The sequence below is a fragment of the Arvicola amphibius genome, chromosome 11 (assembly GCF_903992535.2).
Source record: "Arvicola amphibius chromosome 11, mArvAmp1.2, whole genome shotgun sequence".
NCBI lineage: Eukaryota > Metazoa > Chordata > Mammalia > Rodentia > Cricetidae > Arvicola > Arvicola amphibius.
Genome location: NC_052057.2, coordinates 71,649,658 through 71,676,090, shown reverse-complemented (window position 1 = coordinate 71,676,090; position 26,433 = coordinate 71,649,658). Strand labels below are relative to the sequence as shown.

The following is a 26,433-nucleotide window of genomic DNA, read 5'->3' as shown; positions in this document are numbered from 1 at the left end:
GATCTAACTATTGGTAAAATGCAAATCCCTGAAGATGCCTTGGTCAGGTGGTGCAAGTCCATAATCGTAACTAACTACTTAGGAGGCAGAGGCAGGAAGACTGCAAGGTCAAGGCCAGGCTGAGCAACTTAGTGAGCTTACATAAATCATTAAAATAAGAAAGAAGAAGCTAGAAGAGAAGGCTGGGAATGTATCATAGAGAAGAGCACTTGCTGGATGTGTGTATAAGACCCTTCACTGAACCCCCCTATTGAACTGCAGAATAACCCCCAAAACAAAAGCAAACAAACAAACAAAACAACTGAGGGCTAGGACTTAGCTGGAAAGGCAAAACGGGGCAAACCCAGAGCTTACATAGTCAACTCATTCCTAACAGCAGCCCTACAACCAAGGCACAAGGTAACTCTCCCAAGTCCACACAGCTATGAGGAGCACACTGGCAGAATGCAGCTTTAGGGTCCATGCTCCACACTGAACCATTAACCACCAGTTGGGTAAATGCCTGTCCACTAGACAACTGACAAACGACAGCCCGAGGCACAGGTCAGATGAGAGCTTCTGCCATCCTCCCTACCCCTTGCCCTTCCATTGGTGCTTCTGTCTTCCCATCCCTAGGCTCCATTTCTACCACACTCATCTCAGGATATCTAAGGAGGATGCTGGGAACACACTAGACATTCATCAGCCTACTGGAGGAATCTCTTTTCTAATGATAACAAGCAATTTCGATTCTGACTCATTCCAGAACTTCGATGAAAACAGCTGAGATCAAAATTTTCACTATCAGTCAAGAACTCAAAACCCCATCTGACAAGAGTTCTCCTCTTTGTATGACTCAAACACTCTACAGACCAAGTTCACCTGGGTGTTAGCCTGTCTAGCTTCAGTGTAGGTTAGGATAAAAGTCAGAACTGTCAAACAGCCTCATTAATATCAGTTAAATTCCAGAAATTTGTGTTAAGTATATTTCCCACCGATCACAGAGTTACAGGGTTCTTATCTTATAATAAAACAGGATAAAGCACTCTAAGTCCCTCTCCTGAAAGTAATTGTGTGACGCATGTAATTTCTAGTCCTAAAATATTGTTTGCCACAAAATGAAAATCTATCACTATATACCTGCTACTGTCCCCAGCAACATGAATGCGGGACACCAATATTTTCTGTCAGTGGCTCTGCTTTCAGGAAGAAATAACCTGTTTTCTGACTATTGAGGACTGTGAGGAACTCAAATTATTCATCTGGCAAGCACATAAACAGTATACCACGCAATGCTAAAATTCCCCGGCATTGTGAGCATCGCACTGTGGCAGGACTCTTAAAGTCTAGCAAGTGAGAGACGGGCTAAATGTACAGCACATGTCAGGAAGCAAACTATTTCCAAGCGGGGCTGGAGATCTGAGCCAGGGAGGACATGCAATTCTAAGTTCCTGTCAACTTTGTGCCAGCTAGGGTCCCCAGGAAAGCAGGAATCTCAGCTGGGGAATTGCCTCCACCACACTGGTATGGGCAAGTCTTTGCGTAGTTTCTCCATTCGTGATGGATGTGAGAGGGCCCAGCCCGCTGTGGGTGGCTCTACCTTGGGCAGGTGGCCCTACGTTATGTAAGGACGCAAGCCGAGTGAGCCATGAAGAGCAGGTCAGCAAGCAGCGTCCCTCTGTGGTCTTTGCTTCAAGCTCCGGTTAAGCTTCTTCCTGAGCTCCCCTTGGTGATGGACTGTACTCTGCAAACTGGCGTACCCTTTGTTCCCACAACTTAGTTTGGTCAGTGTTTTATCACACCAACACAAACCTAAGTAGGACAGAATTTTATTTTTCCTCTAAAGCATAAAAAAGAAAATGGAAGATAGGGTTAAAGGAACCTTTTAAGAAAGTCCCCTCAGGGTCACAGAAGCTCTCTTCCTGCACTCTGCTTAAGACACAGTGGCCCAAAGTGCCTCTGTGTTAGTTTCCTGTGGCTGCTATAAGAAGCTATCACACACAGACTGACCCGCGCAACACAAGCGCATCTTCTCCAGCTACACATGGACTCAGCTCCTTACTCTGGGTCTCAGGCTTCTGCACACACCATCTGAAGTCCTAGCTAGAGAAGAATCCGTCTTCTTCCTCCCTCTCCCCCTCCCCGCCCCCCGTCTACCCCCACCAGGCCTGCAGCTACCTTCTTTTGCTCACAGCCTTCCCCATCTTCTTAGTGAACTTCCGACCTCCACTTCAGTCAGCAGATCTCTGAATCTGGCTCCCTACCTCCTCTCTTCACCTAAGATACTCTCCCCTTCTCGAAATCCTTAACTTGATTGATTATCTCTGCAAAGTCCCCTCACCACAAAAGGTCCCATAGTCAAGCTCTGAGCACAAGGAAATGGCTGTTTGTGGAGGAAATCGCCCTGCCTACCATCTGTTACAGGTAATGCCTAGCTACAGTTTTTCCGTCTTCTTCACTGGGAAAATTGTAACTGCAAAGCAGTACTGACTGACCAAAATGGAGACACCACTCACCAGTTTCCGATGAAACGAGGGTCGTTCTGATCAAGGAGAACAGGATTTCTGGGATCGACATAAAAACCAATGAGCAGCCCACCTAGTAAATATCCTACTGCGGGGCCAAGTGCTCCCATGACGTACATGATGGCTGGAGAGACAGAAAGGGAAAGACATCAGGTAGACAACGTTACACAAGAGCTAAAAGTTCTCTGACCTTATCGTCACACCAAATATGTCATAGCTACATCCTGTGCCCGTCTTCTGAGATGTTCACACTGACATTGGGCTTCAAACTTTGCCCTGTCTCCTGCTGCCTTCCTACGGCATCAGAATCACTTAGCGAACTTTTGCAGTTGCATCTGTTTTGACTTTTAATATGAGTATCCAGGCCACTCCCTAGAACCACTGAATTCAACTTTCTTGTTTATTAACATATACTGCTAGTCTATGATAACGGGTTTCATCATGGCATTTCCATACCTATGATGGATTTTTATCCTATTACAGCCCTTACTGCTTCGTGCTCCCTTCATGCTGATCCCCTCCTCTTCCCATCTAGCCCCTTCTCTACTTTCATATCTTTTTTATGACTTAAAGATTTCCATAAGGGTTTCAAACAGGGTCCCAGGTAAGAGATTTAAATTCAAATTTTGAAAGTACAGACCCGGGCTAGTTAATAAGGCCATCTTTGGCTAGCCATGGGACATGAAAGGAAGGGGCAAAGAAGAGATTCTCCAAGTGGAAAAACAGTGGGTCTCATTTGTCACAGCTGAAATATTCTAGAAGATGGCAAATCTGGAGGACAGAGTTGTCCTGAAGGCTGGATTCAGTTCAAAGAGCAGGTAACTAACAGGCACTGCCCAAGTGCCCATCACCTACTAACATATTTGTTAATTTTAGAATCAAATGAGATTTTAGGATGCCTTTAGTTCACTGCTAGTTTACATGACATCATTCAGAAAGTACAAGCAGAAAGCATCAACCACAGATGGACCAGAAAATAGTTTGTTAGAACTCATCTAAAGAGCTGGGTGAGGATGTCTCATTGTACATAGGTCAGAAAGGCAGTCGCTGGATTCAAGAAACTTTTACTGTCAAGATGGATTGCAACAAAAAGAAAGAGAGAGAGAGAGAGACAAAAAGAAAGAAAGAGAGAGAGAGAGAGAGAGGAAGGAAGGAAGGAAGGAAGGAAGGAAGGAAGGAAGGAAGAAAGAAAGAAAGAAAGAAAGAAAGAAAGAAAGAAAGAAAGAAAGAAAGAAAGAAAGAACAATGCTATTAGCATCATTTTTCTGGGTTTTTTGAGATAGAGCTACACCAGGCTAGCCCCAAACTTGGGCTCCTCTTGCTGCATTAGCCTCCAGGTTACGGAGCTCCAGGTGCATGCCACTATTCCTGCCTCTGCTCCACTTTTTCCATATTTCTATTGTCACTTGTAAAATGCCAAGTTGGAAATCTTGAGGCGGGATATGGGATTTCTTAAAAGTCACTAAAGACTGTAGAGACACTTCTCACGCATTTTCCGCTACTCAGAGTCCATACTTGGGGACAAATCCATAGACATTTTCAAGTCACTGCTGCACACAAGGCATGAATAAGAAACACTGGAGGCAAGCGTTATTCATTCCCATCATTGTTGCTCATTTGCATCCACCATAGAGACAATGTTTATATATATCGTTTTTAAACAGCACATCTTTACCAGAAAGTGACCAGGATGGCTTCACTCTATTTTGTTATCCACACCTAAATAAACTTTGACCTTGTCACTCTTACAGAAAGTCACAGACAGGACCAGGCCGGTAATTCAATACCTTCTCTCACCTTTCACACTGCTACAAATAGAAATCACAGCGCTCATTTTATGGAATCATCCATATAACAATAAGATTTCACTGATGGTGCTTCTGCTCTTCATCTGGAGATTTATGTTTCTCATATAAATGTCTCACATGTCTGGTCGTTAACATTTGATATAGCTAACTGGTGCCATCATATGGCTGTACCTCATTTCATTTAATGTTCCCTCATGGGTACTCCTCTGATTCACAGACGGGTCGTTAGGGTTGTTCTTCTGAAGATGGGATTCATCTATTTGATGCTTTGTCAAATGTGTGGGGCACAGACTGAAACACCAACAAAAATCATGCCCTCCAGGTCCCAACCATATTCAAATCCCTCCCTGGTCTTTTGTGGAGCTAGGGAACCAATGGTGATGCAGAAGGACTGGAAAGGCCACCTCAACTGCCAAGCTCTCCAACAGCCTCCTCCTTGGACATTCTAGCTGGTTGAGTAAGGACAAGGGGAAGCCTGACCCAGCTAAACCTTGCTAGTTGTCCTGTTGTTTGCTTCTTCCCAGTGTCTCTGGTACTTGTCTGTGTCCCCATGTTTTGTTTTGTTTTTTTACCTTCAGACTTTATAGTTTTGCTTTGTTATTAAATTATTTTCTGCCTGATCATTTTATTTCTGTGTTTTTTACACCATATCATATGAACTGCTTTTCTGAAGCCCGCTCACCAATCATCACACATTTAACATGACAGATTTAGCCTCAGTTGTAATCTGTCCTCTTTCACTTTCTGTGTACATTCCTTATTGCTGTCATGGTCCAATGTCTGACAGACATTTTCTAAGGAAGAATTTAACTGGGTTTGTGGGTAGAGTGGATACAGTCTATCATGACAAAGTTCATAGCTGTAAAAATGTGTAACTATGACTACTCATGTAGATCAGGAGACCAAGAGAACTCAAAAGGGGACCGAGAGACAGTCATTGATTATTGCCCTCTTGTAACCCACTCCCTCTGGCAAGGTTCCACTTCCTGTTTCAGAAACTTCCCGAAATAGCTTCACTGGCTGGAGAGCCAATGTTTGAACACATGAGCCTGTGGAAGACATGTTATATTCAAATCAATCATTCCACCCATTTCCATAGGCTCACGGCCACCTCATAATGCAAAATGCACCCAGCCTAACTTTAAAAGTGCCTAGTCCTATAGTTCCAACAACACCCTCTAGCTTCATGTCTAGCATCTGAGGTCTACGATGGAATCATCTGAGTTTAACGGTCTCAGGTACCAGTCTGTACAATCAATGTTGCCTACTGCACGTGTCCTCTCTCTTAGGCTGGCAACATTTAAGAACATCAGCTTTTATTAGAAGGCATCTCATGGTTCTGGCATCACCAGCATTCTAGGATCTGCATGGCAAGTTAGGCTTCATCTTCACAACATCGTGCAGTGGCCTTCAGTCCCCTTGGTTGCAGAAAATCTGACCCTGTCACACATTTCCTGGCTTCTCTTTCTGAAACCTTGGTACAAGTTTCTATAACCCTATACTTCTTTCATTCTGCATGACTTGAAACCAAGTAGTACATAGGAGATGACATCAAATTCTACTATAAGTACAAGATGTAATCTGGCCACTTTTCTTCACAGTTGCAGGGTCATAGAGAGTCTGGGTGGCTGGAGCTGAGGAAACATTGCTGTAGGTGGTCTTGTTGGGACAAGGAGACCCTGCCCTACCTATTTAGGTCTCTGCTTTTCAAGCACTTTCTTCTTAAATGTAAGTTTTTAAATGAGTGATACTATTACATGCTGGAGTGAGGTCTTCCCCTCCAGGTGCTTATCCTATTGTCCCAGTGCCAAATAGGGTAAGGATTACCTTTAATTGTGCAAATCTTTTAAATAATTATCTCTATTTTTTTCCTCAGCTACCTGCCAACTTTAAATCGGCTCACACTTCTTTCTTTGCCAAACTACATTTTTCACATTCTCTGCTCATCTTTCTAGTCACTGTAAGTTTGGATTAAAGCAGGATAACCATGCCAGAGCCTGAAGGTTACGTTGTCTAAATCATTTCCTGTGTGGAAGGTTGAGTGGTAACTTCTTAGCAGGTAACTTCAAGGATGGCCTACCTGGTTAATTGGAAGGATGATTCTCTCTCATGTTATCCATTAGGGGAACAGGTAACTTCTAAATCCAAGGGCTCTGAAAAAGAACCACTGGCACTAGACAAACCAGGACACTGTTCACCTACTCTAAATGACCCAAAAGATCTCAGTAGAGACTAGAGAGAGGAGGTGAACTCGCCTGTGGCCACTCCCTCCTGCATTTCCTCAGCCCCTATGAAGTTGCCACTTCCGTTTCAAGAAGTCAAAGATATTCCTCTTTTATCATAAAAGCCATTCGAGAGGGTTGCAGACATCATAACTCTGGGGAGTCAATTCTAACTCTAGGGCATAGCTTTTTAAATTCTATAGTCCCAGTTGGATCCTTCAGCTTCTATGCCCCATCCTGAATCACAAGAAGTGATTCCAGAATTCCTAATAGTAGTTGGCCAGCTGATGTAGGTGTGTCTTCTATCTATCTGATGATTTCATTGGTTAATTAATAAAGAAACTGCTTGGCCTGATAGGTCAGAACATAGGTGGGTGGAGTAGACAGAATAGAATGCTGGGAAGAAGGGAAGTTAGTCAATCGCCATGCCTCTCCTCTCTGAGACAGTAGCCGTGAAGCCAGCCACCAGGTCATACATGCTGAATCTTTCCCGGTAAGCCACCACCTTGTGGTGCTACACACATTACTAAATATGGGTTAAAGCAAGATGTGAGAATTAGCTAATAAGAGGCTGAAACTAATGGGCCAGGTAGTGTTTAAATGAATATAGTTTGTGTGTTGTTATTTCAGGGCATAAGCTAGCCAGGCAGCCGGGAGCCGGGCAGAATGAAAAGCAGGCCTGCTCGTCTCATCACTACAGCCAGCCAGCCATGAGCCTCACAGGATGTGGGAAACTGAGTAGCCCAAGCACAATCAACAAAGAGAGCCTACAGAGTTACTGTCTTTCTGACTTCACACCCTAGATACTAAGTCACTCCTCCAACCACTCTGTGACAAGCCACTCCAGCAAGTCAGGGCCATTGCAAAGGTCAATAGAACTGACAAAGGGTGAAGAAACACGTGAAACTGTCATTCAAGGAACAATAAATAGATGGGACTTCAACAATATGCTGTGGACTGAAGGGGAGGAAGGATATGTGGTAATTAGTCAAAGGGGAAGGGTGATTGTTCTGGGGAAAAGATGGCTTCTGGCATAACCACCTCAGGATGCAAGCAGAGACACCTGCCTGGGCAAACGCACAGACGTCTAGAAGTGTGTTCAGGAGGCTGTGAGAATCCATGGTACTTTACTTATAGAAGCTAAAACTGGAAATACGTAGAAGATCTGGGGGTAAATGGACTAGCAACTGTGGTAAGTGCATACATTAGAACATGGTTTATCCCCTGGGACGAGCTCCCATGTCCAGTCAAAGAGAGGGAGGAAGGATAATATGAGCAAAGGGGTCAACACCATGATGGGTATACCCACAGAAACAGCTGACCTGAGCTAGCGGGGAGCTCACTGACTCCAGACTGACAGCAGGAGAACCTGCATAGGACCAAACTAGGTACTCGGCCTGTGGGTGACAGTTGTGAGACTTGGAGCAGTCTGTGGGGCCACTGGCAGTGGGACCAGGATTTATCCCTAGTGCATGAACTGGCTTTTTAGAGTTCCCTCTCTTTGGAGGGATACCTTGCTCGACCTAGATATAGTGGGAAGGGCCTTGGTCCTGCCTCAAAGTGATGCGCCAGACATTGTGGACTCCCCATGGGAAGGCTTATCCTCTGGATGGGGGGTGGGTGGGAGAAAGGTGGGGGGTAATGGGAGGAGGGGAGAGAGTGGAAACTGGGATTGGTATGTAAAATGAGAAAAGATTGTTTTATAAATAAATAAGAAGAAAGGCTTTTTATCGGGGTACAAATGTACTTCCCTGGGAAGCGGACAGTATTCTCAAGAAACAATGCTGAAGCCAGTAGCTTTCCACATTAACCCCAAGACAGATCATAGACCTAATTGTGAAGCCCAGGACGTCCTGAGTCTAAAGGATAACTGGGGGAAATCCGTCTGAGTGTACACTTTACCAGGGAAGACATGTGGACGGCAAACAAGCAGGTGAAAATGTCAGACTCCTATAAAACACCATAACTAAGGAGACTTATAGAAGGAAGAGCTTATGGTCCCAAAGACAAAGTCCATCCATCCCAGGGGAGGCACAGCAACAACAGGGCAGAGCAGGAAGCTCAGACCTCAGTTCTTCAACCACAAGAACAAAGCCAAGAGAAAGAATGAAGTGAAGTGGGGTGGGGTTGTAAACCTCAAAGCCCTGTGATATACTTCCTCCAGAAGCCTCCACCTCCTAAACTTCCCCAAATAGCACCTCAGTTCTTGATTCTACTCAAGCCTTGTTGAAATAGTACGACACATTAAAACCACAATTAAATACTACCAAACAGCTATTCAGATGGATAATTCTCAAGGTAGTGAAGTCACTAGAATTCTCACACACTGCTGCTAGGAATATAAAATGGTATAAAAGTTGGTTTGGAAAACATTTTGGTAAAGTCCTAATGAACTAAACACACACCCAATGTACGATACTCTTGGGTGTATTCACACAAGAAATGAAAGTGTACGTGCCCATAAAGGCAGAATAGTCACACTTGATCTGTAGTTGGTAAAACTAGAAACAGCCTAAGTGTCTACCTCAAAGGGAACAGAAAAATCACATCGCTTTCTTACGTGAGAATGCTCGTTATCAACACAAGGAAATGAATTAGTGATAAACTCCAAGGTAAGGGAAAGAAAGACGTTTTAAAAACACAAGCTAACTGGGGACATCTTCCTGGACACCTGGGAACCCCTCTAGAGTCAAGTCTCTGCCAACCCTAGAATGGCTCCCTTAATTAAGATATATAATTCCCTGTTCCCACATCCACCCTTCCTATATCCCAACCATCCCAATCCCCCAAGCTCTCCCCATCCTCCACTTCACACTTTTCTCTCCCCATACCCCCATCCCACCCCACCCCCAAGTTCCCAATTTTTGCCTGGTAATCTTGTCTACTTCCAATATCCAGGAGGATAACTATATGTTTTTCTTTGGATTCACCTTATTTAGCTTCTCTAGGATCACGATTTATAGGCTCCATGTCCTTTATTTATGGCTAGAAACCAATTATGAGTGAGTACATCCCATGTTCATCTTTTTGGGCCCAGCTAGTTCCTTGGGCAGCTGAGGAGAGGGAGCCAGAAATGTCCAGATCCTATTGCCATACTTATGAATATCTTGCATATCACCATAGAACCTTCACCTGACGATGGATGGAGAAAATGACAGAGCCCCACATTGAAGCACCAGACTGAGCTCCCAAGGTCCTGATGAGGAGCAAAAGGAGGGAGATCATGAGCAAGGAAGTCAGGACCGTGAGGGGTGCATTCACCCATTGAGACGGTGGGACAGAACTAATGGGAGATCACCAAGTCCAGTTGGAATGGGACTGATGGAACAGGCGACCAAACCAGACTCTCTGAATGTGGCTGACGGTGGAGGAGGACTGAGAAACCAAGGACAATGGCGATGGGCTTGGACTCTACAGCATGGACGGGCTCACTATGAGCCTTGTCAGTTTGGTTGCTCACCTTCCTGGACTTAGAGGGAGTTGGGAGGGCCTTGAACTTAACATAGTGAAGGGAACCCTGATGGCTCTTTGGCCTGGAGAGGGAGGGAGTGGGGGTATGGGTGGAAGGGAGGGGAGGGGAGGGGGAGAAGGAAGGGAGGAGATAAAAGTTTTTAATAAAAAATGAGGGGAAAAAAACCACAAGCTACATGATTTACCTTAGGAAATTCTAGATAATGCCATCCAGTTCCTAGTAATAATGGCAAATCTGTTCTTGCCTGGGGACTATGTTACAAAGAGGTGTTTGCCAGTATGGTATGTCTGGACACTACATGGGTACAGTGCCCAAAGAGGCCAGAAAAGGGCATCAGATTTCCTAGAACTAGAGTTTTAGACAGCTTGGAGACACCATGTGGGTGCTGGGTACTAACCTGGGTCCTCTGGAAGAGCAGCCAGTGCCCTTAGCTGCCGAGCCCCCCCATTTTATGTCACTTTTACTTTAGAAGGAATAAAGTGAGTATTCTTTTTTTTTTTTTTTTTTTTTTTTGGTTTTTCGAGACAGGGTTTCCCTGTAGTTTCTAGAGTCTGTCCTGGAACTAGCTCTTGTAGACCAGGCTGGCCTCGAACTCAGAGATCCGCCTGCCTCTGCCTCCCGAGTGCTGGATTAAAGGTGTGCGCCACCAGGCCCAGCTAAACTGAGTGTTCTAAAAGTGGATTCTGGTCAAGACTGCACAGTTCTATAAATCCACACCCCCCCACACAAAAATTCAATGAATTATGTACATAGAGTGGAATAAATTTTCTGGTATGTAAAGTAAGTAGATGGAACATGCTCATTTGTTCAAGTTCAATAGCTTGAGTATGCCAATGCAAAAACACAGCTTCCACCTCAAAGGGCTTCAGAGACGGGTTATTCTGAAGCCAAATAAAAGTAAGTGATCATGGATCCAGGCTACGCCATGTTCCATGTTCCAACATGGAAGCAGCTCTCTTTATTTATGGTAACAGAACAAAGAAATCCATAAATCAAGACACCTTTCCAATACACTGTTGTATACAAGGCAGAGGGGGAAAGCTCTGCTATTGGCCTCAGATGCTGTCAGATAAAACTCTAACCCTTTGATTGGGCGGGGTGGGGGGGAGAGAAGCTGGGGTTTTGTTAAGTTAATACATCCAAAATTTTTAAAAAATCTGTTTGTCAGAATATTTAGCAGGATATTATGCCCAACACAGAGTGGGACAAGTAATGTCTAGGCTAAAGACGGCTCAGGATCAGTTGCAATTAGTCTCTGGACTTGCTCCACCCCAGCCTCTCCACCACTGCAGTTCCAACAGCTGATTGCCCTACAAAGACAGCTTCCCTTCAGAAATTCACACCCATAGGTAGTATAACCTTAATGGGAGTCTTTTGGTGTGTCCTTTATTATTTTTCGTAATTTCCATTTTTCCCAATTAAGAAAAGCAAAACCAGTTTTTGGAATTAATATTTTATTTGTTCAACCATAAAATGCTTCCATTCATATGAAGACTGTCAGCTTAGTGGCCCTGTTTAACCTACAGAGGCACAAAGTGACACACGGTGGCATGAGCCCAGCCCTGGGAAATGAGCAGACAGCATTTGGAAAGCAATCCTCCAAGTTCCTCTATCTACCTAATAGCCACAGTGCCTTCTCTTGGGTCAAGCTGGTACACAAACCAGGGGCTGGCAAAGTACTGGACAGATTCAGTAAATAGAGTTGTGTTGGAATGCAGTTATACAAACTCATTTGCATGCTGGAGTCCAGTTCTCCTATCACAACAGCAGAATTGAGGAGTCATGACAGAAATGGGGAAGCCCACACAGGCTAAAATAGTCACTGTCTAGCCTTTTACAGAAAGCACGCGTAGCCCTTTATAAGGAAGAACGGCAGTCATTGGGTGTTTGCTGTGTTCTAGGTAGAAGCTGTTTCCACATAGAATCTTTTCAATTTTTCCTTCAATAGAGTTATAAGTCGCAGCTATAACTCACAGAGGTTTGAGTGAGCTTCCATTACATGCATTTCTCAAAAAGTCACTTTTCTATTTTAAAAAATGTTTTTAGACAGAGTCTCACTACATATAGCCCTGGCAAGCCTGAAATTCAGTATGTAGATCACACTGGCCTTGAACTCACAGAGATCCACCTGCCTCTGCCTCCAGAACACTGGAGTTAAAGGTTTGTGCCCCCACACGTAGCTTACATGTTATGATTTTTAACAGGCAAGCTCATGTAGAATAAAAATTGATTTGTGTGGCCAGGCATGATGGTGTGTGTATTCCCTGCGCTCAGAAAAGGCAGCTCTACAGCATACATGGCCAGCCTAAGCTGCATAGTAAAACCCTGCCTCCAAGGAAGTTATGAAAGTAAACATGAAAGATGATTTATATAAAAATAAAATTCATTTGTTTAGTTGGTATTTGCAGGGATAGCAATTTCTCAAACATCCAATGTATAAAGGTATGGAGCTCAAGCATTATTTTAGTTGAACTATAATCATGTAGGAGTAATATGATAGCATAACTGTTATTAAAGATTGGCTTCAGAAACTGTGCTGCACACATCATTTATGCCATCCAACACTAACAAGAAGTTATTCTTCCCAGATTCCAAAGATCAGTTCCTGTCTGGGTGTGGCTCAGTCGCTAGTGTGCTTGCCCAGCACACTGAAGTCCTGGGTTCCACCCCTAGCACCCCATACTAACGTGTCATATTCTCTGCTTTAGGAGATGGCAGTACACTGGCTGTCTCAGTCACTTTTTCTGTCACTGTGAGAAGACACTGTGACCAAGGCAACGTAGAGAATAAAGGGTTAGATGGAGCCTAGTGTTCCAGATGGTGAGTGCATTTCACGTCAGGGCAGGGAGCACGGCAGCAGGCGTGGTGCTGGTGCAGTATCACAGTGCTCACATCCTTGTCTGGAAGTAGGACACACACACAGACACAGACATGAACACGCAGACATACAGACACACACATGCACACACACAGAGACTAACAGACACACTCATGCACACACATGTACACATATGGACATAGACATACAGACACAGACACAAACACGCAGACATACAGACACACGTATGCACACAAACACAGACACACAGACTAACAGACACACTTATGCACACGCATGCACACACGGATAGACTAATAGACACACTCATGTACATGCATGCACATGCACATACACACACACATAGAGACACACAGACTAACAGACACACTCATGTGTATGAGTAGCATACAGGCGTCTACGACTCAAGAAAATATTACTTGAAGTTTTCTAAATATTTTTGGAACTGTGAGCGGAGGAAATCATAAGAGCATCCTCAGTGAAAAGGAAGCTCATTCAGATTTCCATCTTCAGCTTTTATTACTAATTGCCTGCCACAGGATGGCAGGAAAAGACACATTATCTGAAAAACACATTCAAAGTTATGTTGCGTGACATTTCTCCAGTAATTACAGGGAAGACTCAGCAGCGCAGCCAGCTGTTTAATTTATCTCTTGGGACGATTAAGTCACTGCCAGGAAGTACCTTCCAGGTAAACAAGCACAGAGTGACACAGCCATCTCTTTGGGCACTCGAAGAAGCGCCATCTCCATGGTAACACCTAGGCACAAGTGGAGTGATGCCATGCACTGTTAGTAGTCAAAATCTACAGTTATTGGAAGGATGGCAATATAATTCTATAAGACAATGTTGGACCTTTATTAGTATACGATACTGCACTGACAACTTCAAATGTATCTTCTCAGGTAATCTTCAGAACAACATGTGAATGGTGTTTTAATTATTCCAGTTTAAAGTGTTTTCCTTTGTAAACACTTTGCTTTGCTAGCCATCTAACAATGAGAACCGTTTTTTAAAACAAAGATTTACTTAGGCTAATACACCTGGCATTTTTAGAGTTTCCTGGTGATACAGTAAAGGAAATATGGCAAGTGACCAGACTGGGATTTTATTTTAAAATAAAAAAGGGGGGAGAGAGCTCAGTTGATAGAATGCTTGCCCACCACGTGCAGAGCTCTGAGTTCAATCTCAAATTCATCCTTGAACACATAGCAAGTTCACAGCCAGCCTGGGATACATGTCTCAAAAAAGTTGTGATTAAAATAATGTTCGGTGTTCTATGCTCAATGACCACTCAATCCAATATTCAAGTGGCTCCTAAGAATTCAGACTAGTGTGAATTCAGATGTTCAGGTACATCTAAGATGACCATGTAGGTCTCTTTGGGGGACTAGTTCTGTGACCCCAGAAAAATTACTCAGTCTCACTGCTGTCCTTCCTTGTCTATTGACAGGAGCTCATAATGCTTCTGTTAGAAACAAAGAATAGCTGGGCGGTGGTGGTGCACGCCTTTAATCCCAGCACTCGGGAGGCAAGGGCAGGTAGATCTCTCTAAGTTTGAAGTCAACTTTGTCTACAAAGTGAGTTCCAGGACAGCCAGGGCTACACAGAGAAAGCCTGTCTCAAAATAAAAAAGAAAAGGAAAGAAAAGAAAAGAAAAAAAGAAGAAAAAGGAAGGAAGGAAGGAAGGAAGGAAGGAAGGAAGGAAGGAAGGAAGGAAGGAAGGAAAGTTTTGTGTCACACAAAACACAAAAGAACAAAAGAACACACAAACAAAGCAACAGTGGCCTGCAAGGCAACTCCTTTTGTAAAAGGGTGTGCTAGGACTCACGCTGGACTTGCAACATCTCCATGGGCAACATAGCTCCCATTTTTATCCCTGATGTTGGTGAACTGGGTCTCATCCCATTGGTAGAAGGTTGATTTCCACCAATGTGATTGGCTAATCGGTGCAAAGGGAAAGGTTCAGGAAAAAATGAGTCAGTTGAACTAAGTATCTTAGACTTAAAAAACAAGACCATTTTTTTTACACCTACAGCAGTTCCCGAGGCAAGAAAATGAGATAATGCAGAGAAGGCCCCGAACACTCTCTAGGTGCTCAGTCAGTGTCAGCTAGAGCAGTGATTGCTATTATTATGACTTCAATTATCATGTCTGACTCCACAGTGACAGGCTAGGTCTGTAAAAGACTTTTGAGTATTCTCAGAGCCACCAAAGATGATGACAATAAATAAGGGCATATATAGTGTTATTTCATCATTACCAGAGTCTATGAATGTGGAAATTACATATCTGATTTTCTAATAACCAGAATTTCCAATTACACAAAACACCTTATCCCCTAGCCATTAATCAACCAGTAGTTACACAACGTATCTACGCTTTGATTGGAGCTTTTTGCTCTGGTTGTAACAAGATGCTGTTCTTGGACTTTGTTCCTGTTGCCGTGGCAACTAGACTGGGCTAATAGATTAGTAGCCAAGTCTTTAACAATGGTAACAGAGCCGTAGACTCTCCCAAGGGAGGATCACAAAACCCTACCTGGAATTCTAGCTACAACTCTCTCCTCCCCACCACACGTGATCCTGGGAAAGGCAAGTAGAGGCTGATTAGCGGCTGAATTCCAAGAGGTAGTTTCCATCCTTCACAGTCTTTTCAGACGTGGAACTTTACAGCGGTATAGCTATTTGGGGTCACATCATGTGATTTACATGGGGTAGCCAGGTACAATAAATAGCATAGACTGCTTATTGACTCTCTGTCCCAGAGAAGGCTGCAGGAAGCCATGAAAAATGCCCATGATAAGAAAGACAAAAAACTCAGCAAGTAATTTGGGGAAATTTTATCTTGATCAACAGCTAGTGCCCATCTGGGGTGACTGGATATTTGCTTATATCTCCCCAGTAAAAGCCAATACAACACTAGGTTAAACATTACAGATAATAAATTTGTGAGCCTGGGATGCTGGTCTGTAAAGTGTTGACCTGAGTTCAGATTCCCACTACCCACATAGAAGAATCAAGTATGGTGGGTGTGCTTATAACCCCAGTCCTGGAGAGGTAGAGACAGGGTATCCTGGGGACTTGCTGGCCAGCCAGACTAGCCAACCAGTGAATCTCAGTTCCATGAGAGACCCTGTCTTGAAAATGTAAGTCAGAGAAGCAACTGAGGAAGAGACTTGAAGATCAGTCTCTGGGCTCTACACACACACACACACACACACACACACACACACACACGCACGCACGCACGCACGCACGCACACATGCACAAATGCCAAACAGACATTGAAATGAATGTCATCGGGAAGCATTATTACAAACTGTGTACACTGGTTGATTGGTAAAACATGAGCCTATGGCTCTGAGCATGTTTCCACTCCTGCATCGTGCCATGCCTCCCTGCAGCCTGCTCTGGGACAGAGTCAACAAGCGGTCTATGCTATATGGTACCTGGCTACCCCATGTTCCTTGTCACATGCATTACGCTGAGCTAAATCACATGACGTGAAACTTTCCTTCATCCCTAAAAAGGTTATGAAAAATAAAAATAATTAGACTACAAACAAAATCAAAAAAGAACCAACTAGACTTTCTTTTGTTTTGGAGATCAGTCTAAAACCCCTCAGAGGAGACCTTGCGGGGATTTGGTCCAGAAATGATAGCTGCTCATTGAAGAGGCTCCCCTGGTCTAGAGCCCAGGCCCCATCTCTCTCATTGCAGGAATCTATCTCCCTTTCTTTCCCTCACACCCCAATTCTCACTCCCCGTTAGAATTTTTTTAAATCTTCTTTTGTGTTTAAAAGTTTTTCATGTGCATGTATGCCTGTGTCCCATATGCATGGCTTCTACCTGGAGGGGCTAAAAGAGAATCTAGATCACCTGGAACTGGAGTTACAGATGTGGTAACTGTCATATCAGCGCTGAAAACTGAAGCTGAGTCCTCTGGACAAACAGCCAGTGATCTTGACTACTGAGCCACCTTTCCACCGCCTCTTTATCATTCTGAACAACGCCCCTTTCACAAGCGTTAAAGGGAAGGCGCTCCTTTCCTTTAAGAGCCCATCCTGGCCGGGCGGTGGTGGCGCACGCCTTCAATCCCAGCACTCGGGAGGCAGAGGCAGGCGGATCTCTGAGTTCGAGGCCAGCCTGGTCTACAAGAGCTAGTTCCAGGACAGGCTCTAGAAACTACAGGGAAACCCTGTCTCGAAAAACCAAAAAAAAAAAAAAAAAAAAAAAAAAAAGAGCCCATCCTGCTTCGATCTCCATTTTTGTGTTGTTTCTGTCCAATACTCTCCTCCCCCCACTGAAGTCCAGTCATTGCCTTTAAGGTGCTCTCTTTGTAATAAGCCTCACTCCAGAGGGAACGTAAGTGTCGGAAAACTGACTCATGGATTATGCGCAGACAGCTGCTGTTCTCTTCCTGCTATACTTAATAGCGCCAAGGATACATTAGATGAGCTCAGCAGTTATAACAAATCTCCCACTCTGGTGCGAGGTGACGATGGGGAGAGCTGTGTATGGGAGCACGGAGAAGGTGGGAGACTCTGTGCCCTTCTCCAAACTTTTGGTGAACCTAAGACTCTTTTTTTAACCTATTGTTAATTTTTAATCATTTTTAAGATTTATTGTTAATTTTAAATCCTCTGAAAAAGCATTACATACTCTTAACTGCTGAACTGTTAACTCCAGTTCCAAAATCATTTTTTTGAACACTGGACCACAGTTTAGGAGAAAATATATGTAAGATACATGTTTGGCAAAAGATTTATACTCATGAGACATATAATATAGTTCTTTAAACCTGTGGGTTAAGGGTTTAACCTAGTGGTAATATACTTGCCTAGGTTTGGTTGTGTGTGTGCATGCACACACACACACATACACACCAAATAACTAAAAATAAATTAAATAAAATTAATTAATAAAATAAAATATTAATTAAAATTAAATTAAAATACCCTGAAACTTTCACATGTTGTTCCTGGGAATACAAAGTTGTAAAGTCGTCACATTGGGGGATATATGGTGGATGTATCCAAGATAAACATACATTTGTCATCTAAGAGTTGGCAATTCCATCCTTCAGCTACCCAAAAGGGATTAACATACATGTTGATGTCACTGGTGCTAGAGAGCCTCACAAGTAATCGGGAGGGGCAGTAGAAGAAAAGATGTTGCCTAAAGACCCAAGCAAACGTTGGGCATGATCGAAACTTCTTGTATTCTGATAGTGATGCCAACTGCATGACTGTAAACATCTGCCAAAACACACCAAATGCCAGCCTTAAAGTTGATAGACCCTACTATGTGCTGGAAATCACACCTCACTACATCTATGCATAAAGCAAGAAGCAACGGTCAGCCCTCACTGTCAACTAGATTTGAAATCACCTAGGAGCCACGCTTCTGTGCATATCTATGAGGTCATTTCCCAGACAGGCAGTGATGAGGGAAGTCCTCTCCCTAATGTGGAGGGCATCATCCCACAGACTGGGGATCCCATACTAAATAAAATGAAAGAGAAAAAGCTGAGCGCCAGAGCTCATCCTTCTCTGCTCCCCGACTGTGACACAAGGTGACCTCACACTCCTTCTGTGCTGCCGCATCATTACGGACTGAAGCCAGATCAACCCTCTCTAAAGCATCTTTGCTCGGGTGCTTTGTCCTAGCACCAAGAAAAGCAACCACTGCAGGGAACTGGTAGCGAGAAGTGAGGGAGGAGTAAGGCGACTTCTGTAATAGACCTGTCCGTGGGGTTCCTGCATCTTCAGAGTTGGCTTGCAGGGATATTCTGGCAGAGCTTTTGAAATTTTGGACTAGAGAAGCCCTAGAATTCTGTGAACAGAGCTTCAATGCCCATTCCAGTGGGGAGTGGAAGTCCAGAGAAATGCAGACAGAGGGAGACCAGCTCTGAGGCTTCAGAAGGTACCAAGCACGATGCCGAACTAAGCGGGAAGCCACTCTGGCTACGTCCTGGCAAAGAAATCAGCTGTGTTCTTCTTGTGCTCTGAAAATTGGAGTCAAGCTGAATTCAAAAGCAATGCACTGAGTAGTCTGGCAGGAGAGACGTCAAAACATTGTAATATTCAGGCTGTGGCATGATTATTGTTCACAGTGTTATTGTAGTTAATAGGAGAATTCAGAGGAGGAATATGTGAAAATGGGCAGCTTGGCAAGGAAAGGGGTGTGAGCGAGTTTAAAGATGCAAACACTGCGGATGTGTCAAAGAAGCTGTAACTGTTAAAAAAAATCAGTGCTATTAAGAGAAATACACTCTTCACTGAGACAATGAGAAAGGTGGCCTGAGAGTAAGATCCCATTCAACCAAGGCTGCAACTCTCTCTCTCTCTCTCTCTCTCTCTCTCTCTCTCTCTCTCTCTCACACACACACACACACACACACACACACACACACACACGTGCTTTTTTGAAACAGGATTTCTCTATGCAATAGCCCTGGATGTCCTGAAACTATCTCTGTGGACCAGGTTGGTCTTGAACTCAGAGACCCACCTGCCTCTGCCTCCATAGTGTTAGGATTAAACATGTGTACCACCACCAGCTCAAGCTGCAACTTCTGAAAATGCAAATTTTCAGCAAAAAAAGTGAAAGAACCCTGATTGAAAATACCACTGAAAGAGTTTCCTGTTCGAACATAAAACGCACAGAACCATGGTAGAAGGCCTTAGGACTAGCGGGCAGTAGGACTCCATTGCCCATGTAATTTTACAGGCATACAGATTCAAGACCTACAGGGTCATGGGGTTTTTCACCAGGGTTCCCGGAAGCTGCTGATGTCAGGGAATGTGTAGCAGGGTTGGATTCCCTGCAGGGAAGCCCCAGCAGCCATTGCATAAAGTTGTGGAGGGGAAACCTAAATTGCAATGAAAACCCCAGGACGCTGGATGTGCCAGGACTGGGGGCTAGCCCCTGAGGGAACCGCAGGCCCACACTGGAACCAACTCCAGAGAGTTCAGTGTGCTATGAACAGTAGAATTCAGAAACAGGGATACCCAGGTCTACTGGAGCTCATACAATGCCCCAGTGCCAGATGGTGGATATGGAGCTGGAGGATTTGGCATTTTGCCTGCGGGGTTTTGATCATTGTTTTGGTTCAGTCTTTGCTCTCCTCTCATCCCTCCTGTTTTACTGAGAAATTGTGCTCCTTACCAATGTATGTTAGAAGCATCGGACCTGTTTTTTGTTTGTTTGTTTGTGGGCTAAGGATTTAGCTCAGTGGTAATATACTTGCCTAGGTTCAGATACACACACACACATACATATACACACACACACATACACACACACACACACACACACACACACACACACACACACACAAAACAACCTACTGTCGCCGTAATGGCTAAAATTTAAAACAGGGTTCATAGCTAATAGATTGCCTTCAGTCTCAGAAAAGACTTTGGATCTGGGGCTTTTAAACAGTTTTAGAACCATTAAAGTGTGCAGAGGGGGCCTCTTACAGATGCATAAATGCACTTTGCATTAAGAGATAGCCATAAGCATTTGAGGACCAGCAATTGGATTTCACAGTTAAAAAGAATTCATTTGGGCATTTTTTGGTTGCCTTTGAGTTTTTGTTTTGTTTGATTTATTATTTTATATGTGGGGTATTTTGCCTGCATGGATGTCTGTGTGCACAGAGCTAGGTGCTTCCAGAAGAGGGCATTAGATACCCTGCAACTAGAATTAGAGATGACCCTGAGTGACCATGTGGGTGCTAGGAACTGAACCTGGGCCCTCCGGAAGAGTAGCCAGTGTTCTTAACCACTGAATCATCTCTCCAGCCTCTCTGCTTGACTTGTGATGGTTAATCTTGACTGTCAGTTTGACAGGATTTGGAATCACTAGGAGACTCACCTCTGGGAGTGTTTTCAAAGGCGGTTAATTGAGAAGGAAAGTCTCAGGTTGAATGAGGGTGGTATTGTCCCATGGAATGAGGTCCCAGACTTAAGAACAAAGGGAAGAGAGCACCAGTAGCTCTCTCTGCTTTTAACTACAGGTACAACAGGACCAGCCAATTCACGATCTCACCCCAGCCTTCCCCACCATGGAGACCTCAAACTGTGAACCAAAATAAACTGTGACTTCCCTGTTTTTGTCAGAGCAACAAGAAAAACAACTGGCATATTGGCTAACTGGTGCCCGGTGGTCATTACCACACACTGCTTCTCATAGTAACTGAAGACAAGCTTGAAGACAGAGGGAAAGTAAGGCAGTAACGAACACATACTAAGTGTCTTCACTGCAGTTCCTATTTTTTCCTTTTATCAACATTTTTAATTTTTTATATAGCATTTATTTATTCAGTGTGTGTGTGTGTGTGTGTGTGTGTGTGTGTAGGTGCACACATTCCATCATGAACATATGGAAGACAGGGGACAACATTCAAGAACCAGTTCTTTCTTTCACCATGTGAGTCCTGGGGACCAATCATTTTACCCATGAAACACTGTGCTGGCCCTCTATAAACATTTATTTTTTAACACAACAGCAAATCCTGGCATAGTACTTAAAAGATGAGTTTAACTGGTTATTACTTTATAAAAGAATCCAACCTCTGAAATACTAATGAATATATACCCCAGTTCCAAGACTAATAAGGAATGGGTATAACCCATTCTCTGTCTAAGTCAAAGCATTTACGTTTTGCCAGATAGCCTTCTGTGTGATATGAATAAATCTATGAGTGAGAGAAACCTTAAACCAATAAATGTCAAAATCAAATTATAAAAAACAATCAACTTACCCTTAGTGTTCTACCAATAGGAAGACAGCAATCTATACAATGGGCAAATAAGTAATCTGTGTAACGGGCAAGTAACGAACAAGGAATCTCAACACTAAGCCATTGTCTTTTATACAGAATTATTTGAATTATCACAGACGCAGTTATAATCTTCACAGAAAAGTCATCTTTGGGTGTTCCTATGAATTTGTGATGTTGCCTTTTCCTGTTTACTCATGTGCCTTATCGAGCTCTCAGGGACACTTCTAGAATAGTCTCCCTTGACAAAGCATTAATTCTGAGAACTGGCTAGAGAGAATAGAGCTGTCATGTAATATTTAACAGCTCAAAATGGGAATTTAGCAGTTCTAAAAGTGCCTAAGGAGCTAGCACTGTGAGCACCAGAATTTGCTCTTGGGAAGAAGCACCAAGAATGGCCTGAATCAAGAGACATCACTGACCAAGGTACAACCACTACCATTTTAATCCATTCTCAACACACAGATGATCCCTATTTTATTAACTCCACAATTTAGACAGTTTCCTTCAGCTACTTTCAGCGCATCTGATGAATGACAAATATGGTGCCAAAGAAAAGAGAAAAACCTACTATAAGGACTTAAAAAATAATTCTAGTCAGGCAATAGTGGCACACACCTTTAATCCCAGCACTTGGAAGGCAGAGGCAGGCAGATCTCTGTGAGTTGGAGGACAGCCTAGTCTACAGAGTTAGTTCTAGGATAACCAAGGCTGCACAAAGGAACCCTGTCTCAAAACATGGGCATGGTGGGAGACAGAAGCAGGCAGATCTCTTTGACTTCGAGGTCAGCCTTGTCTACATAGTGAGTTCCAGGAAAGCCTGGTCTACATAGTGAGATCCTGTGTCAGAAAATAAAAAATAATTCTAAACTCTGCATGGCAGGCTTCAGTGCTTAAAAGCAACATTTAACTAATGTCTGCACCAGCTCTTTGTAGCTGCCATGCATCATCACCGCTCAATGAGAGGAGTTTCAGTAATGTGCTCATCAGAAAGAAATTCTGAAAGAAGCCAATTACTCACACCCACGAAAGGTAGGCTTAGGACAGCAAGATGGCTCAAGATGCTCCCGTGCTCAACAACCTGAGTTTAATACCCAAAAATCACATACATGCTGGAAGTCAAGAACCAACCCCACAAGCTGTCCTCTGGTATCCACATGCATAGTGACATACACAGACTCACACACCCACACATGTACATAGTCCCACCAAATAATAAATGCAAAATAAAATACAAAAAGGGAGAAAGTGGGCCAATGGGATGGCTTCACAGGTAAAGGCGCTTTGTCCTTCCTGCTGACCTGAACTCAATTCCCTAGCCCCACAAAAAGAGAAGTGACTCACTCAGGCTGTCCTCTGACATACACACATGTGCACCTACAATACAGAAAGATGAACACAAAGAGTTAAATAAATGTAACAAAAATGTGTTTAAATCAAATGGCCTCTTCATAAGCTCTCAAGTATTTACACAGACACATACGACGGCAAAAAAATAAAAGTATCCATAAGGCTGTGGAGAAGAAGGAGTCCTTGTGCAGCATTGGCAACAATTGAAATTAATATAGCTATTATGGAAAACAGTACAGAGAGTCCTCAGCAAGCCCAAACAAAATAATTATATGACTTGGTGTCTTAGTTAGGGTTTCTATTTCTGTGAAGAGACAGCCATGACCATGGCAACTCTTATAAAGGAAAGCATTTATTTGGGGCTGGCTCACAGTTCAGAGGTTTAGTCCATTGTCATCATGGTGGGAAATGTGTTGACTGGGAGTATGGTGGTGTGCAGGTAGACATAGTGCTGGAGAATTCTACATCTTAATCCAAAAGCAACAGGAGGTAAACTATATTACTGGGTGTAGCTTAACCGTATATGGGTCCTCAAACCCGCCTCCGCAGTGACACACTTCCTCCAAGAGGGCCATACTTACTCCAACAAGGCCACACCTCCTAATCGTGCCACTTTCCTGTGGGGGAGGCATTCTATCTCAGACCACTACACTTAATAATTGCAATACTGAATATGTAGCCGTAGGATTTAAAATCATTATGACAGGTGAAATATGCTCATTGCGGCATGATTCATGAGACAAAGTACGGATTAAGCCTAAGCGCCTATCAGTGGCTTAAAGAGAACAGAATTATTTTGCCTCACAACTTCAGAGGTCTGGGTTTATGGTCAGTTGGCTCCATCGCTCTTGAGGCTGTAGTGAAGCAGAATCTCTCAGTGGGGAGTGGGTGAGAAGCAAGCTGATCAGTCTTGGGGCAGCTGGGAAGCAGTAGGAGAGGAGGAAGAAGAGAAAGGAAGGGGAAAGGAGGAGCGCTGTTTACTAAAGGGCACACTTACAAGGACCTCATTTCCTCCGCTCATGCTGCCTCCTCAAAGGTCCACCCTCTCCCAACACTGCCTTCAACGCACGGCCTTTAGAAGGCACTGAAGACCCAAACCATGACACTTTTGACTGAGTTGTGCTCAACCACTGAACTTAAAAGAAACCATTAGCTTCACAGATAGTTTTCAATATGCCATGCACTTACACACCATCATAATTGATGAGGTTGCCTAGACTGCATAATAGCATGAGGTCATGTCTACGGCCCTTCAGTCTAAAACCTTTGAGCCAAATGTGTCCTGCAATTCAATTTCCCCCCTCTTACAAGTGTAATGATTTAATGAGCCATCCTGGTGGGAGCGTGAAAGTCAAAAATGCTGAAAGAAATATAGACAATGGAGACCAGGTTCATGAGAATTCAGAGGGAAACAAAACCTCTATCAGGAACTTGGTCTGGAACCATTTATCTGTTATTTTGTCCAAGAATCTGGCTTCATTTTGCCGGTGTCCTGAGAACTTAAATGAAGTTGAAGTTAAAGATAATGGACTAATTTCTTTTTGACGGAGGAAATTTCAAGACAGGAGGGAATTCATGATGGTGCTGAGAAAGCAGCTATAATTGTTAACGAGATCAGAACCACTGAAGACCCGATTCATTCAAAGGGAGAGAGCCTAAATTGTTACAGAAGGGGTTTTCAGTTCTTCCAAACCAGCTGCCTGCAGAAGGGTTTCCCCAGGCACCACACAACTGTGGTCCAAGAGGTCCCGGCTACATGTCAGTCTGGCAGCGGAGCCCGGCAGTGTTATCCAGTGGTGGTGGTGTTCAAGGCCTGAGAGATGTAAGATGGAGTGGGTCATGAGTCTTACACCACAGGTTTAGAGAGCAGCTGAGGCTAGGTGTTGTGTGGTAAGGTCAGCGTCCCTACAAAGAAGCCATGATAAAAGGGAAAACCCACCCACTGTAAGAAACACCAGTGCCTGGGCTGGCATCTGGACTAAACAGAGAAAGAGAGCTGAGCAGCGGCATGCATTCATCTCTCTCTACTTCCTGCTTTTAGATATGAGACAAGGTGCTTCAAGCTGCTGCCACTTTGAGTTCTCAGCCACAATGGACTATGTCCTTGAACTATGGATCAAAGCAAACCCTTCTCCCTTAAGTTGCTTTTGCCAGAGTCTTTCACGACAGCAACAGACAAGAAACTAAGACACCATAGCCAGCTCAGCTTGAAACCTTCCAGCCCAGATTTTATCTCCTGGTGTTTGTCACACACATGTGACTCCAAGAGACATGACTATTATAGTGTGGGAAACTGAATGATGGGATAATAACCCCTGATATCTCTTGTGAAAATTTCTTCCTAATGATCTTGTTACAAACTGACTGTCCACACCATAATATCAGTTTAGTTCTAATGAGTCAGATACTATAACAACATTATATCTGAGCATTATATTCTATAAGTAAAATGCTCTCCTACTGTTTCTCTTCATTGTAAAACAGGAAAGTACTTCAAATTCATAGCTTTAGTATAATCTAAGTTTATCTATTCACAAGAATGAATGTCTTGGCGGTAGAGAGCGTCTCAAGGTATGTTCCTGAGATGTTAGATGCTAAGTCAGGATTTGAGAGTAGACAGTTTTAAAGGATTGTAGACTATGTACTCCTGTCTTTAGGAATTCTCCACCCAACATTGATGCACTCATAGATTTCCTTTCTGAAGTCCCGAAAGTGTTTATTTACTTGCACACACATGATAGACTTCAGAACTTTGTGCAGATGCTCATCTCGGAGAAATACAATTATTCTTATGCAGGAGAAATGGGTTAAGGCCTAATATACAATACACATGCTCTTTTATCAATGAGGCTTTTCTTGGCCACATCTCAGACACCATATGGCACAGTCCCCCTCAGCCGGTATACAGAAGTGAGTACACCGATATTACGAATTTAGATGTAAAAGGTGGTCATGCGTGTGAACACTTGGAAGGCCCAGCCACCGCAGTGTTTGGAAGGCTGTAGAACCTTTAGAAGATGAGGCCTTGCTAGAGAAAAGGGTCACTGGAGTAGAGGGAATGAGGTCCTTGTGCTCATAGACAACACTAGGGAACCAAGAATGTCAAACACACAGGGTTGTTTCTTCAACTGCAGAGATGAATAACCTGTTTTCTGCCCAGAAGGCTGGGAGTGAGTATGGCTAATAGCCTGGTGACATCTGTGCTATCTGTAGGGCCAGGCCACATCTGGCTCCTACAGGCTCTTACATTTATCTCAGTCATTCTCCCTATGATGGAGGAGGGTCATCTGTCTATGTGTTACCTTCATTGGTTAATAAAGAAACTGCCTTGGCCATTTAATAGGACAGAAAATTAGGTAGGCGGAGAAGACAGAACAGAATTGTGGGAGAAAGAAAGCAGAGTGAGGCAGATGCCTCAGGCAGACACCATGCCTCTCCTCTCCGAGAC

General features: G+C 43.7%; 1 protein-coding gene across 1 annotated transcript in view; it reads right to left on the bottom strand.

Moving 5' to 3' along the window:
* Slco5a1 (solute carrier organic anion transporter family member 5A1) overlaps nt 1–26,433 on the bottom strand; it is a 122,648-nt gene that overhangs the window by 60,151 nt on the left and 36,064 nt on the right. Inside the window, exon 2 of the mRNA XM_038348371.1 lies at nt 2,496–2,628. Within this exon, the coding sequence (XP_038204299.1) occupies nt 2,496–2,628 (133 nt within the window). The remainder of the gene's footprint in view (nt 1–2,495; nt 2,629–26,433) is intronic.